The 12,616-nt window shown below is 31.4% G+C and overlaps 1 protein-coding gene across 5 annotated transcripts in view; it reads right to left on the bottom strand.

Annotated features, from left to right (window-relative positions):
• GPHN (gephyrin) overlaps positions 1-12,616 on the bottom strand; it is a 636,471-nt gene that overhangs the window by 308,000 nt on the left and 315,855 nt on the right. For all 5 annotated transcript variants that reach the window (XM_055303645.1, XM_055303644.1, XM_055303642.1 and 2 more), the window contains exon 4: positions 8,651-8,743. In XM_055303645.1, the coding sequence (XP_055159620.1) occupies positions 8,651-8,743 (93 nt within the window). The remainder of the gene's footprint in view (positions 1-8,650; positions 8,744-12,616) is intronic.

A 12,616-nucleotide genomic window follows, 5' to 3' on the forward strand; every position in this document is an offset into this window, starting at 1 on the left:
GTTTTTGTTGTTGTTGTTTTTGTTTTTGTCTTTTTTTCAACATGATAGTTTTAAATTCAATGTCACTTATTGCCCTAATTACTTTATCTAAATGATTGATTTTTTTATCTTTACCTTTCCCATAGTACATTTATACCAAGGAGCTTTTCTTTTTAATACATAAATAAAATAGAGGTTGAATGTCTTGGGAAAGTCTGTGTCTGGTAGAAAAAAATGAATGCAAAAAAAAAAATACAAAAGTAAGTGGATGCAAGGGTAAAATGTAGTATTTATCCTCAAATATTAGAAGAACTATCATGTAAAAAAGAAATTTACATTCTTTTGTACAGTGTAAAGAAGAATTAAAACCATTGGGTAGAAATGATAAGGCACCACGTTTCAGTTTGTTATATTTGGACAAATAGAATTGTTCAAAAGCAACAAACTCTCAGGTGAAGAAGTAGTGATTGAGATGTTCAGGCAAATGTTGGGAATGATGAAAAGGGTATGCTAAGATTTTGAACATAATGGCCTTAGAATTCTCTTTAAATTCTGTGATACTGTGATTTCTCTATTTCTCACAGAGTATGTAATTTCATAAAAAACACTAGGCTAACCTGAGATACATCACTGACAAATCTATGATAAGAAAATGTTTTCAAACAACAAATATAAAAACTGGAACTTGGTGTGTCACAGCAGTCTCATACTATGGTATGAGTATCTACAGCAATAATCATGTGAATAGTCACTAGGTTTGTAGATGAAATAAAGACTTAAAAACAAAACATGTAATTAAAAAAAGTTCTCAAAAAGAATAGAGTTAGTCCTACTGAGGAATGTGTTGATGTGCACTGAATAAAACTGTCTACTTTTAGAGAGCCTTTACTGTGCGTATTGGCTGATAGTAGACAAAAATTCTGGCTTCTAAGGAATCTCAGAATAAGGACAGTTGCTGTTTTTCATCTGTACAGATGGTGCTACTCTAGATGTTCTAAGAAAGAGATTAAAATAACAGGTCTGGTTTATCCATCCTTCTATATAAAATGAATCCTCTGCTCTAGCCAGGAAGATTTTCTTATTTTTATGTTTTTCTGTATCTTAATCATATATTTCCCCTTCTTCCTTGCTTCCATTAGTAATGTCCTTCCTCCTCTTCGCTACTAATCTGAATCCTCTCTCCTTCAATTTTAGTTTTAATTCTAGTTGTACAAAATTTTTGCGGCTTAATTTTTAAATTAATTTTTAAATACTGATTAGTTGTAATTAAAATTCATTTTGGCTTTCTCTCAATCTTTCTCTTTAAAGAAATCTTTTGGCTGAACATTTCTGATACTAGGTTTATACTGTCTTCATTTGTCAAGTGACTATTTTAGGAGTACATATATTTTAGCACTCATTCAATGAAGCTCAAGGTGTCTGACAAATACTTGTTAAACTGAACAAAAACTATAAATGCTATTTTAGCAATCTGGTAGCTCATAAATATGCCTATGCTCTAAGACATATGCTGCTTTTTAATGGATAATGCAAAACAATTAAAACTCCCAGCTATAAAGTGGGCTATAGAAAAGCTACCCTAAATATCATATATCTCAGCTGTTTCACATGTATCCAAAGAACTTTAAACTACAGAGGAATTAGAGACTTAAACAGGTTCAGGTTGGATATCAAAAGATACTTAGTGCACCTGCACTAATAATCCATATTCCTTATATCAAAACACTACAGAATTTCTTAATCTTGTTCCTTTGCCCCATTCCTGAAAGTAGTAGTGGGGAAATGTTGACTTACATCTTTATTTTTCAGACTATTCACAAGGTATGTTAGTAGCTAACAGCAGATACCAGAAGTACAAGGGTTAGTAGCAGAAATATTTGGGGCTGCCACATCTAATTCAAAGTCATAGGTAATATCAGTTAAATGAGGTAGAAAAAGGTAAAGAAAAAAAAGAACATTTATAAACATCTACAAAGGTGCCAGGCATTATACTAGATCGTTTACATGCATCATTGTTGCTTACTAGTTTGGATAACCTTGGGCAAATCAATTAATTGATCTGTGTCTCAGTTTCTCTATCTTTAAAGTATATATGAAATAGTACCTGCCTTATATGGTTGTTTTGAAGACTAAATGAATCAACATATGTTTAAAAAAGCTGCCGACACATAGTAAAGTGCTATATATAAATGTTATTTATTATAACTGGCTACCTTTATATTCTCAATCACTGGCAACCACAACCCTAAATTAGGCATTAGATAATTTAGCAAATGAGAAATATGAAGTTGGAACAGGTTAGTTTGCCTTAATTTCATAGTTAGTGGTAGAGCTGAGATTCAAATTCAGGACTGACTCTTTATTGTTAGTGTTTCCACTATGTCATATTGCATCTCAACATGTTTAAACAAAGATATGACATGGAAACATATTGCTTAAGTCCAGGCCTATTTCATAAAACTAAAGGAAGAGCTTAAAATGGCATAAAATGTAACCTTATCTGACCATAGAAGAGTGATGTGTTTTATTCAATCCAATTTAAAATTTTCAAGTACAAGGATTTCTAATATCCTGCTATATCAATTTCATTTTGTTGAGTTATCCTATTTATACAGATTTTAAGATACTCAAAATCCTAGTTCAATATAGGCTTTACCTACCTAATTTTGGCTTTACCATGTGTAACAGGTATTAGTAAAAAAAAAATCCTAATACTATAAAATAAATATTTATAGAATTTTACAATATTAGTATATGAAAATTTTCCAAGGAAATAATCAATGTTTTCTGAAGAATATTCTATATACTTGAAAACAACTACATAATTTAAATGACCTATGCAAGTGATTAAATTTTCTTTCAAAATCAGAAATTGTTACATGTGATGTTTTTTTCTATGCTTCTGCTATAATACAGGAGTTTTTCTGATTGTCAAAATGCCCAACGTTAACTTTTAGGTAAAGCTGTTCAATGTCAGTATTTACTGATTTTCATGCATCACGAATTGAGAATCATTATAGTCAGTAACTCAGGTTAAGGAGGCCTCCTATTTCACTTATACAGTATTTTTGTTTTTGAAGCATTATAATTGTGAAAGAAAAAGGGTTAATGACTGTATAAAATGACCCCTGGCATATAGTACACTCACACCTAAAATGATGAAATTTATAGATTGTGAGAAATTGATTATAAAATACATTTTACAAAATAATTTTTCTTGATTTGTTATTTTTGTGAAAAAATTTCTAATAACTTAAGTGGAACATATTTATAAAAAGGCTTAAGTAGTAATCTGTTCCAAAGAAATGTAAATATTATAGGATATAAACAGAGTATGTCTTCTAGAATTTGTAATCTTTTCCTAGAAATTCATCCTTTGTAACAAATTTTGAGTATTCTATCCCTTTCAGCAATGATCATTTTGTTAGATGTCTCTTCACTTCCATAATGAACCATAAGAATCCTTTTAAATAAATAACCCTTCTATCAAAATTTATAGTTTCCTAAATTTTTGCTATTCCTCCTTTTGCTTGATTATTTTGTCATGACCAATTATATCAGGATACTTTTGTTAGAAGGTATTGCTAATAAAAATTGTTTAAAAATTTTTTAGGAGTGAGATTTTGATAACAAATCAATTAGTTTGATCAATTTTGAAAGTTCAAAATTTTACACATTATTTAGAATGAAGGATCTTTTACTTTTTTATGCTATAAACTTATTGAGATAACATGGCAGTACACTTCATTATGGCAGAAAAATGTTTTTTCACTGCTCCTTCTAAAATTAAGCTTTTAAGAAATGAAATCCAACGTCGTTTCAGATTACTAAAGAAAAAAGGGTAAAAATAAACGTTTAAAAATTCAATAAAAATGTGAGTAATGACATTGTCAGTCAACAAACTTTTTCTGCAAAAGGTCAGATGGTAAATACTTTAGGCTTTGCAGGCTATACGGTTTTGGTTGCAACTATCTAACTGTTCTTGTAGCCACAGGTAATACATAAATGAATGAGTGTAGCTGTGTTCCAATAAAACTTCATTTATGGACACTGTAATTTAAACTTCAAATAATTTTATGTGCCGCAAATATTATTCTTTTTAATTTTTTTCATCCACTTAAAAAATACAAATCCATTCTTAGCTCACAAGACACCACTACCAAAAAGGGTGGATTTGGCTAATTGGCATTGTTTGCCGACTCCTATAACAGATTAATAATTTCTTGAGAATAGGGACTGTGCCTTATTAATTTTTTAACTCCAGTACCCAGCATGTCATGGAATACATATTAAGGATTAAAATAAAAAGCTTGATGAATGAATGAATGGATGAAAACTAATGTATATTGGGCTTCTATTTAATTCATGATAAAAATAAAATATTAGTATATAACCCTTTATTCTGGTATAGTCCAGTAATCTAAAAGTGCTAAAAATTATTTTTACCTTATAAATATCAGAGTTTGATGTTTTCAAATTTACCATAATGTATTATAAAACATTTCTTTGTAATTATATATACATTTTTTAATGCTTCTTGATCTTTTAGTTTCTTCTAGAATTTACATCTAAAGAGTTTTTACTTCACCTCACTTATATGTTCTTAATTTACTATTACTTTTTAGGAATAATAAGATTCTTTATGTAACAATACCTATTTTGGATGTATATTGTCTTTAACTGATAATAAGACATGAAGAAATAATACTTTGTATAGCAATGAATTCATTCTTATGTTCTATAGAATTTTATAATTACTAGCATTTCATCAATGCCAACAGATTATTTAACCTTTGTCAGATCAGAGAAAATAAAATCTATTCTCTTTTAAAAATTATTTCTTTTAAGTAAACTCTATGCCCAACGTGGGGCTTGAACATGCGACCCCCAGATCAAGAGTCAAAGAAAAGCTCCTCTGAGCCAGCCAGGAACTCTGTAAAAAAATTCTGTTAAAAAAAATGAAGCTTTTTACATAAAAATAAAACTCTAAAAAGTTGAAGGAAGTGGATTATTATGCTATTATATGTAAACCTTGATGGTCTTTCATATTTTGAGGCAAGGAACAGGCCAGCAGGCATGCAAATATCAGATGAGCCATATTCTAAGACTCCAAAACAGAAACAATTTCATAATTTAGGAAAATTGATTCTGATTGCCTAATTTCTATCAAAAAGAAAGAAGGAAACAGGATATACTTTCCTGAATTTGCTATTCCATTGTTCTTTTTGATGGACCTGGGAAGAAACCTAAGTTTATTAAACTTTTCACTTTCTCTAGGGTTCATACCCGCTGACTCTAAGTTTAGACTGCTTTATTCCATTCAATTTATCATTTCCTCCTTTTTTTCTAACAATACACATTCCACAAATAATTATCCTTTCGTGTTTGTAGGTTAGACTAATTATTGTCAATTACTGACTGTAAAATATTAGTATCTTTATGGAGAAGTTTATTATTATTTTACCTTAATAATTAGTATTTGTGTTTTCTGTAACTTGACTATTTAAAAATTTTTGCAACTCTAAGTTATATGCATAGTTAAATGTAGTCTAGAAATACTTTCTCTCTTTTTCGGTACAACTATCTAAGACAAACAGTTAAAGACAAATAACTGTATTATAACATAACCTAAATTATATTTCTGGATTCCTAGCAGACATTCAGTGTTTATTTTGGATATTAGAAGAATGATAAGTATTTAAGTGTGTAGAGAATATAGGAAATCAGTAGAACTATTTTTGGTTGGCCTTATATTGCTTTTACGTTGTTTATTTTTCAAAGGCTTAACAGTCCTATGGACTTTTGCTGTAGATAATCATACCATATGTATTTACATATAAGATACGAAGTAAAGCAAACCAATTAAAAATCAAGATATTTATAATCGGTAAGTCACCTCATTCTCAAAAAAGGAGAAGATATTTAAAAAGATCTATTTATGTATATTTTTAACTCATTTAAAGAAAATACCCAAGTACAACTCTACCCAGGTAAATGCTATAGGCATATTTAAATGTAAGAATTTAAGAGCACCTCTAAGGTTTTAAGGTAACTGAAAGACTTCATTTAAGAATAAAAGGCTTAATTTCTGATATAATGAAACATACAAGGTCAGGGAAAGAGACTCTTATAATTAATGGTACTAAAAAAAGTAGATGTGATAAACAGATATTAGCATGGTAGAAATTTAAGACCTCTGATTTACATGAAGATGAAAAAGATAAAGTATGAAACTCACTACATCAAAATTTAAAAAATAACAAGATTGCAAGGATTTCACGGATATACTTTAAATCTAGTATAAGACTGTTTTTGTCTGTTTGGAAGTTACATACAAAAAAAAAATATTACCAAATGTGTTCACTTAGTATTTATGTAGCAACTAATAAAAACAATTTTTAACCCTTTTTAAGTTAACTCTTGCATATAGCACTTACTAAAATGTCAGAAATAGTTCTCATTGAATCCCACAGCTACCATTATCAACAGGTCCTTTTGTTTACCTCATTTCATAGGAAACTGAGGCAACTGTTTCAGGGGTTCAATCATTAGTCTGTGGTCATCTTGTTAATAAGTAGCAGAGCCAAAATTCAAAGGTTTAAATTTTGATTCTAGCATTTTGGTATTAACTTGACACATTACAGAATGCAAAAATACTTAACTTGGTGTGCTAATTATTCAATTCTAGCATTTTGGTATTAACTTGACACATTACAGAATGCAAAAATACTTAACTTGGTGTGCTAGTTATTCCCCCCAATTAAAAATTATGTTATCTGGCTATAAATGAATTCCATACTAACTTAAATTCTGGTATGAAAATAAATAACATGATAATATTAAACCATCACAGAAAAAATAGGGACATATAAAGCAAGGTCATTTACTTCAAATGCTTAACACAATGACCAAACTCCAAAAATCAATGTCTTCATGTATATAAGCAATTTTCTTACAAACAAAACACAAACACACCTCTACAGGAGATAGTTTCCCTCCAATTGTACTTTTAATGATTAGTCTCACAGTCTAAAAGAATTTAAAAATAAGGCAAAGGACCGTTTCTCCTTAAGATCCAGAAGCTAGGGATCCCTGGGTGGCGCAGCGGTTTGGCGCCTGTCTTTGGCCCAGGGCGCGATCCTGGAGACCCGGGATCGAATCCCACGTCGGGCTCCCGGTGCATGGAGCCTGCTTCTCCCTCTGCCTCTCTCTCTCTGACTATCATAAATAAATAAGAATTAAAAAAAAAAAGATCCAGAAGCTAATTATGATTTTTTTTTAATTTTTATTTATGATAGTCACAGAGAGAGAGAGGGGCAGAGACACAGGCAGAGGGAGAAGCAGGCTCCATGCACCGGGAGCCCAACGTGGGATTCGATCCCGGGTCTCCAGGATCGCGCCCTGGGCCAAAGGCAGGCGCCAAACCGCTGCACCACCCAGGGATCCCCCAGAAGCTAATTATGTAAGAATGACTTCATTTTTAAGCAGTTGAAGTTAACACTTTCCCAATACAACTCTATTCCAATTCTTTTAAAAGCAAACCACTGTATTTATAAATCTAATTACAAGAACATCCAAAAAAATTCTGTCACAATCTTTACATAGAAGACCAGAAAACATTTTACAATATATTAAAAAAACCTCCCATTTTCATATACTAGAACTGTGGTGGTTTTCAAAGTTTCAAAGTATGGACTACAGGCCAGCAAGATCTGCATCACCTGGGGCCTTGTCTGACATACAAATTCTTAGGACCCACTGCAGATTTACTTAATCAGAAACTCTGTGGGTGGGGTCCAACAACCTGTTTTAACAAGTCCTCAGTTTGTGGTGCAGCTAAAGTTTGAAGACTACTATGATAGAGTAAGAAGGACAATAAATATTTAACAAATACAGAGCAGAAATGTTTTATGTTAATTAAACAGTAGATAGAATTATGTATTGGTTTGAAAATAGAAGGACGTATTTAACATTAAGTTGAAATTTAGCCAGCAAACACTTTTTTGGGAGGTAAAGGAAACAATATCACAAGTGGTAAATACAAGTTTACATAGGATTCTGAGGTTTATGGCTTTCTTCAAAAAAAAAAAAAAAAAGACTTTAACCTGTAGCACTGATCAGTGCCTACTCTTCATTCTCTTCCTAATTTTTCTCCTTATGCAAAGGATTAGGTGATTCTTGGTGGCTTAAGCCCAGATATTGATTCTGATGTTTTGGCTTGTTAAATTCCACATTAAAATTCACATTAGAATTATGGACTATGTAACCCTTTCTCTTCAAAAACACTGAGATCAGAAACATTTTTTTTTTCAGAAACATTTTGAATTACATTAACAAAGTACATCAGACCAGATGCCATCTGCTATCACCTCCTTTGGCAATATGCCTGAGGTTCAGCGTCTATCACAGACCACTGAACAAATGCAAAATTACCTTCTGGATCAGTTCAATCTTCCTCATTTTATATATTTGTGTAAGTCCAAAGAAAAGAAGTCAAGAACATTTTTTATATAACAGTTCTTCCACAGCAAAGTTTTTACATTCTTAGAACCACAAGTCTTTTGTCCTGCCTAGCAAAATTGTAAAAATAATATAAAATACAGTAAAAAATATTAAAAATAATATTAATAGTCTACTTCTTGAATAAGAGAAAGGCATATAACTATCTCACCTCTGGAGTGACATCTCGTGGTGCAAACCCTGTTCCTCCAGTTGTTAATATCAAATTAAGTTCCTTCTCATCACACCAATCTATCAGGGTTTCCTGAAAGAAAACAATGATATTGTCACATGCAGAAGAACTTACCTGCCTGCTCAATACATCCACATACCCAAAAACCTCATATACAGTGAGGAAATGAAGATTCATTTCAGCAATAAAAAAGAAAATTTTGAAGTACAATTTATGGAACAGATTTGTTATTGATCAAAACACACTGCAGTTTGGGTTATTTATTTTATGCAGTATAGAAAATGAGGAAGAGAGCATCAAATTCTGAAAAATAAATGAAATGCAGGAAATATCATAAGTTAAGAGCTTATAAAAGAGTCCAATATTGGATATTTACTAAAAACTCAGAGGGAAAAGCAGAGCATTTCAACAAAGATTATAAATTGTCTCTGGCTTTTTTAATTTCTCCATTTTTCTCTGTTTAAGTCTGACCCGATCTGATACAGTCTGAGGTAACTTTTTCTTTCTACATCTCTGTAATGGATATGGTTCAATTAGGGTTTTGTTTTTATAATTACATAATAACCAGACATTTGAAGGTATGAAGAGGATAAGTTACATAGTAGTGCTAATGTCCTTATCCTTCAGAGCAGAGGTTTGACCAACTCTAAGATTTAAAAAGATAGTAAAAAATATGACTGTAACTCATTAATAATTTTCCTTATTTTCAAACTTCAGAGAGATCTTTGTTTAGCACATATAACATGCTCTAACATTCACTTTCTTTTTTTTTATTTAAATGAAATAAAATGCTTCTGTATTAGCTTGAGAGTATCACCTTGGTTTTGTATAGCTATTTCTTTCACTCAGTTAAGCATCCATCCATTCTTTTATCTATAACATACGCATAGAAGGATGAAATGTTTTATAACTTATAATGGTTATTTTTGGATTATTATGTTTGTAGTACACTTTAATTCCTTTTTGTTTTCTTTCACATTTTTCAAATTCTTTAAAATCTGCATGTATTTAAAAATAAAGGGATTTTACAAGTTGAGTTTTCTGGTATTTGTTCTTTGTTTTGATAATCTTAATGTCTCATTTTCAGCCAGCTCAGAAACAAATTTTATACTGAATAACTATGCATATTCTACTGTAGCAGGTTAAATATAGCCACATATTCTTTATAAATCCTCCTGTCAAAAGGTGGAGTTTATTTTCGCCAACCATGCATCTGGGCCAGACTTGTGACTCTGACGAAGGCAGAAATCATGGTGTATGAGTTCTGAAGCCCAGGTCTCAAAAGGCCTCACATCTTCTACCTTCACCCTTTTGGTAAACTTCTATTACTATGAAAAGTAGTCCAGTCTAAATAACAGAATGAAGAGAGAACATGTGGGGAGAAAGCTTAGCAGAACAGATAGCACCAAGGTCCCAGACATCTGAATGCCATTTTAGATTTTCCAGCCTCACTGAGTTGACAAATTATTTCAGCCACAGTAATGACACCATATAAAACCAAAAGAAAATACACCCAGCTAAGCCCAGCAAACCCACAGATTTGTGAAAAATAATAAATCATTGTTTTTTTAAAGATTTTATTTATTCACAAAGAGACACACAGAGTGAGACAGGGACACAGGCAGAGAGAGAAGCAGGCTCCTCACAGGGAGCCCCATGTGGGACTTGATACTCAGACCCCAGGATTATGACCTGAGCCAAAAGCAGATGTTCAACCACTGAGCCACCCAGGCACCCCAAAATCATTGTTTTAAGACACTAAGTCTAAGGTGGTTTTAATGCAACAATACAGTACAAATACAACTACTTTGCTAGTTAGCATCTTTGCATCCTCCTCTTTTTCAGGCTATTTTCAATTTATATTTTATTGTATTTTATTAGTCATAAGTCTACACATCCTTCACAATAATCTTCAAAATAGTTTCAAAAGTAAACTTGGTGTGAATTGGGTTTAATCAAATTTAAATTTTAGTAATTCAGTTTAAGGAACATATCAATGCCTAAAACAGTGCAGAGCTTCCTCAAAAAGTTGAAAAAAAAGCTATCCTATGACCCAGAAATTGCACGACTAGATATTTACCCCAAAGATACAACTGTAGTGATCTGAAGGGGCACCAGCATCCCAGTGTTTATAGCAGCAATGTCCACTGCAACAACATCCATATACAACTGCTGATATATGAAAAAAGCCCAGATGGAATAAAAATGGAGTATTACTCAGTCATCAAAAGGAATGAAATCTTGCCATTTGCAACAACTTAGATGGAACTAGAGGGTACCATGTTAAGTGAAATAAGTCAGAAAAAGACAATGATTCCACTCATGTGTGAAATTTAAGAAACAAAACATAGGGGAAGGAAGGAAAGATAAAACAAGATGAAATCAAAGGAGACAAACCATAGGAGACTCTGAATTATAGGAAACAAGCTGAGTGTTGCTGGAGGAGAGTTGGGGGGATAGGTAACTGGATGATGGACATTAAGAAGGTCACATGATATAATGAGCACTGAGTAATATATAAGAATGATGGATCCATGAACTCTACCTCTGAAACTAATAATACCATAATTATACACAATATATAATACACAATGTTAATTATTATGTAATATATAATACACAATGTTAATTAATTGAATTTAGATTAAAAAAATAAAAAGAAACATACCAATCAATGCCTAGTGTGTGCCAGGAAAATGCAGGTATGAAAAAAAATGCATGACGAATGCCCTTAATGTCAATGAGCTCAGAAGTATGAACAAATTAATATGGTACCTTAATATCATTAATGTTATGAAAGAGGCATGACCACCTTCAGAAAACTGTTTTACATATATATTATTTATGAATATATGACATTTTTTACACTGACCAGAATGAAAACTATCACTAAAGAGATTTTTAGCAATATTTTTCTCTGGCCCAAGACTAAAGATCCAAATAAAGGAAAAATGGGACAGTAATAGAACTAAAAGGAAATAAGTTTAGATAACCCATCATTCTATATATCTATTTAGCTTCATACTCATCTATTACAATAGATTTTTTTCTTTTTTCTACATTTATTGATGTAAACATGAATCACTGAATTAAGCAGACTCCACCAATATATAATCATTGAGAAATGTCACATTTTTCTTTGGTTTATTAAATAGTCTGATATAACAACCTAACAAATTCCTATATCTACTTAATGAGACACAGCATTAGGATATCTTGGTAAAGTCTTCTCTGACTCTTCCAGGCGATTTGTTTGTTCCCTGTGTGTATTACTCATCATTCCTGAAAAGACAGCGTTTTTCATATTTTACTGAAATTTACTTGTTTATATGTCTCTTTATCTATAAGAGTGATCTCCAAATTTCTGATTACACATCCGTATCAGTAAAACAATTTCTGAATGTTATCAGACATTTCTATCAGTAAAGCAGATTCTGAATGTTATGCTAAAAAACATACAGCATGTTACACAAAAAGAAATTTTAAAAGATGAGATAAAGACAATATAATACTTAAAATAGCTTTTATTTTGTTTTAGTAATTGGGAAAAAGTATTTTTTCCTCAATATTTTATATACACAATATGACTGAGTATGCATCTTAGAAAACCTTAGTTTGATATTTTGTGATACAATAATTACAAAGTAACGATGGTTTAAAAAAACAGACTGAAATGAAAGAAGTACTTAGGCACACTTAAAAAATCCCACAACATTCATTTTTCAATCTCATCCATGAAATATGCAAATGACTTTTTGAAATGAGGTTAGTAAACTTCTATCTTTCATGATACTAATTAGTTGTTCTTATAAAATAATCAGTGGTGGGGTAGGAAGATGGACAAAATGGGTGAAGGGGAGTGGGGGAATATAGGTTTTTAGTTATGAAATGCATAAGTCATGGGGATAAAAGGTACAGCATAGGGAATATGGTCAACAGTATTAT

The sequence above is a fragment of the Nyctereutes procyonoides genome, unplaced genomic scaffold (assembly GCF_905146905.1).
Source record: "Nyctereutes procyonoides isolate TBG_1078 unplaced genomic scaffold, NYPRO_anot_genome, whole genome shotgun sequence".
Lineage (NCBI taxonomy): Eukaryota > Metazoa > Chordata > Mammalia > Carnivora > Canidae > Nyctereutes > Nyctereutes procyonoides.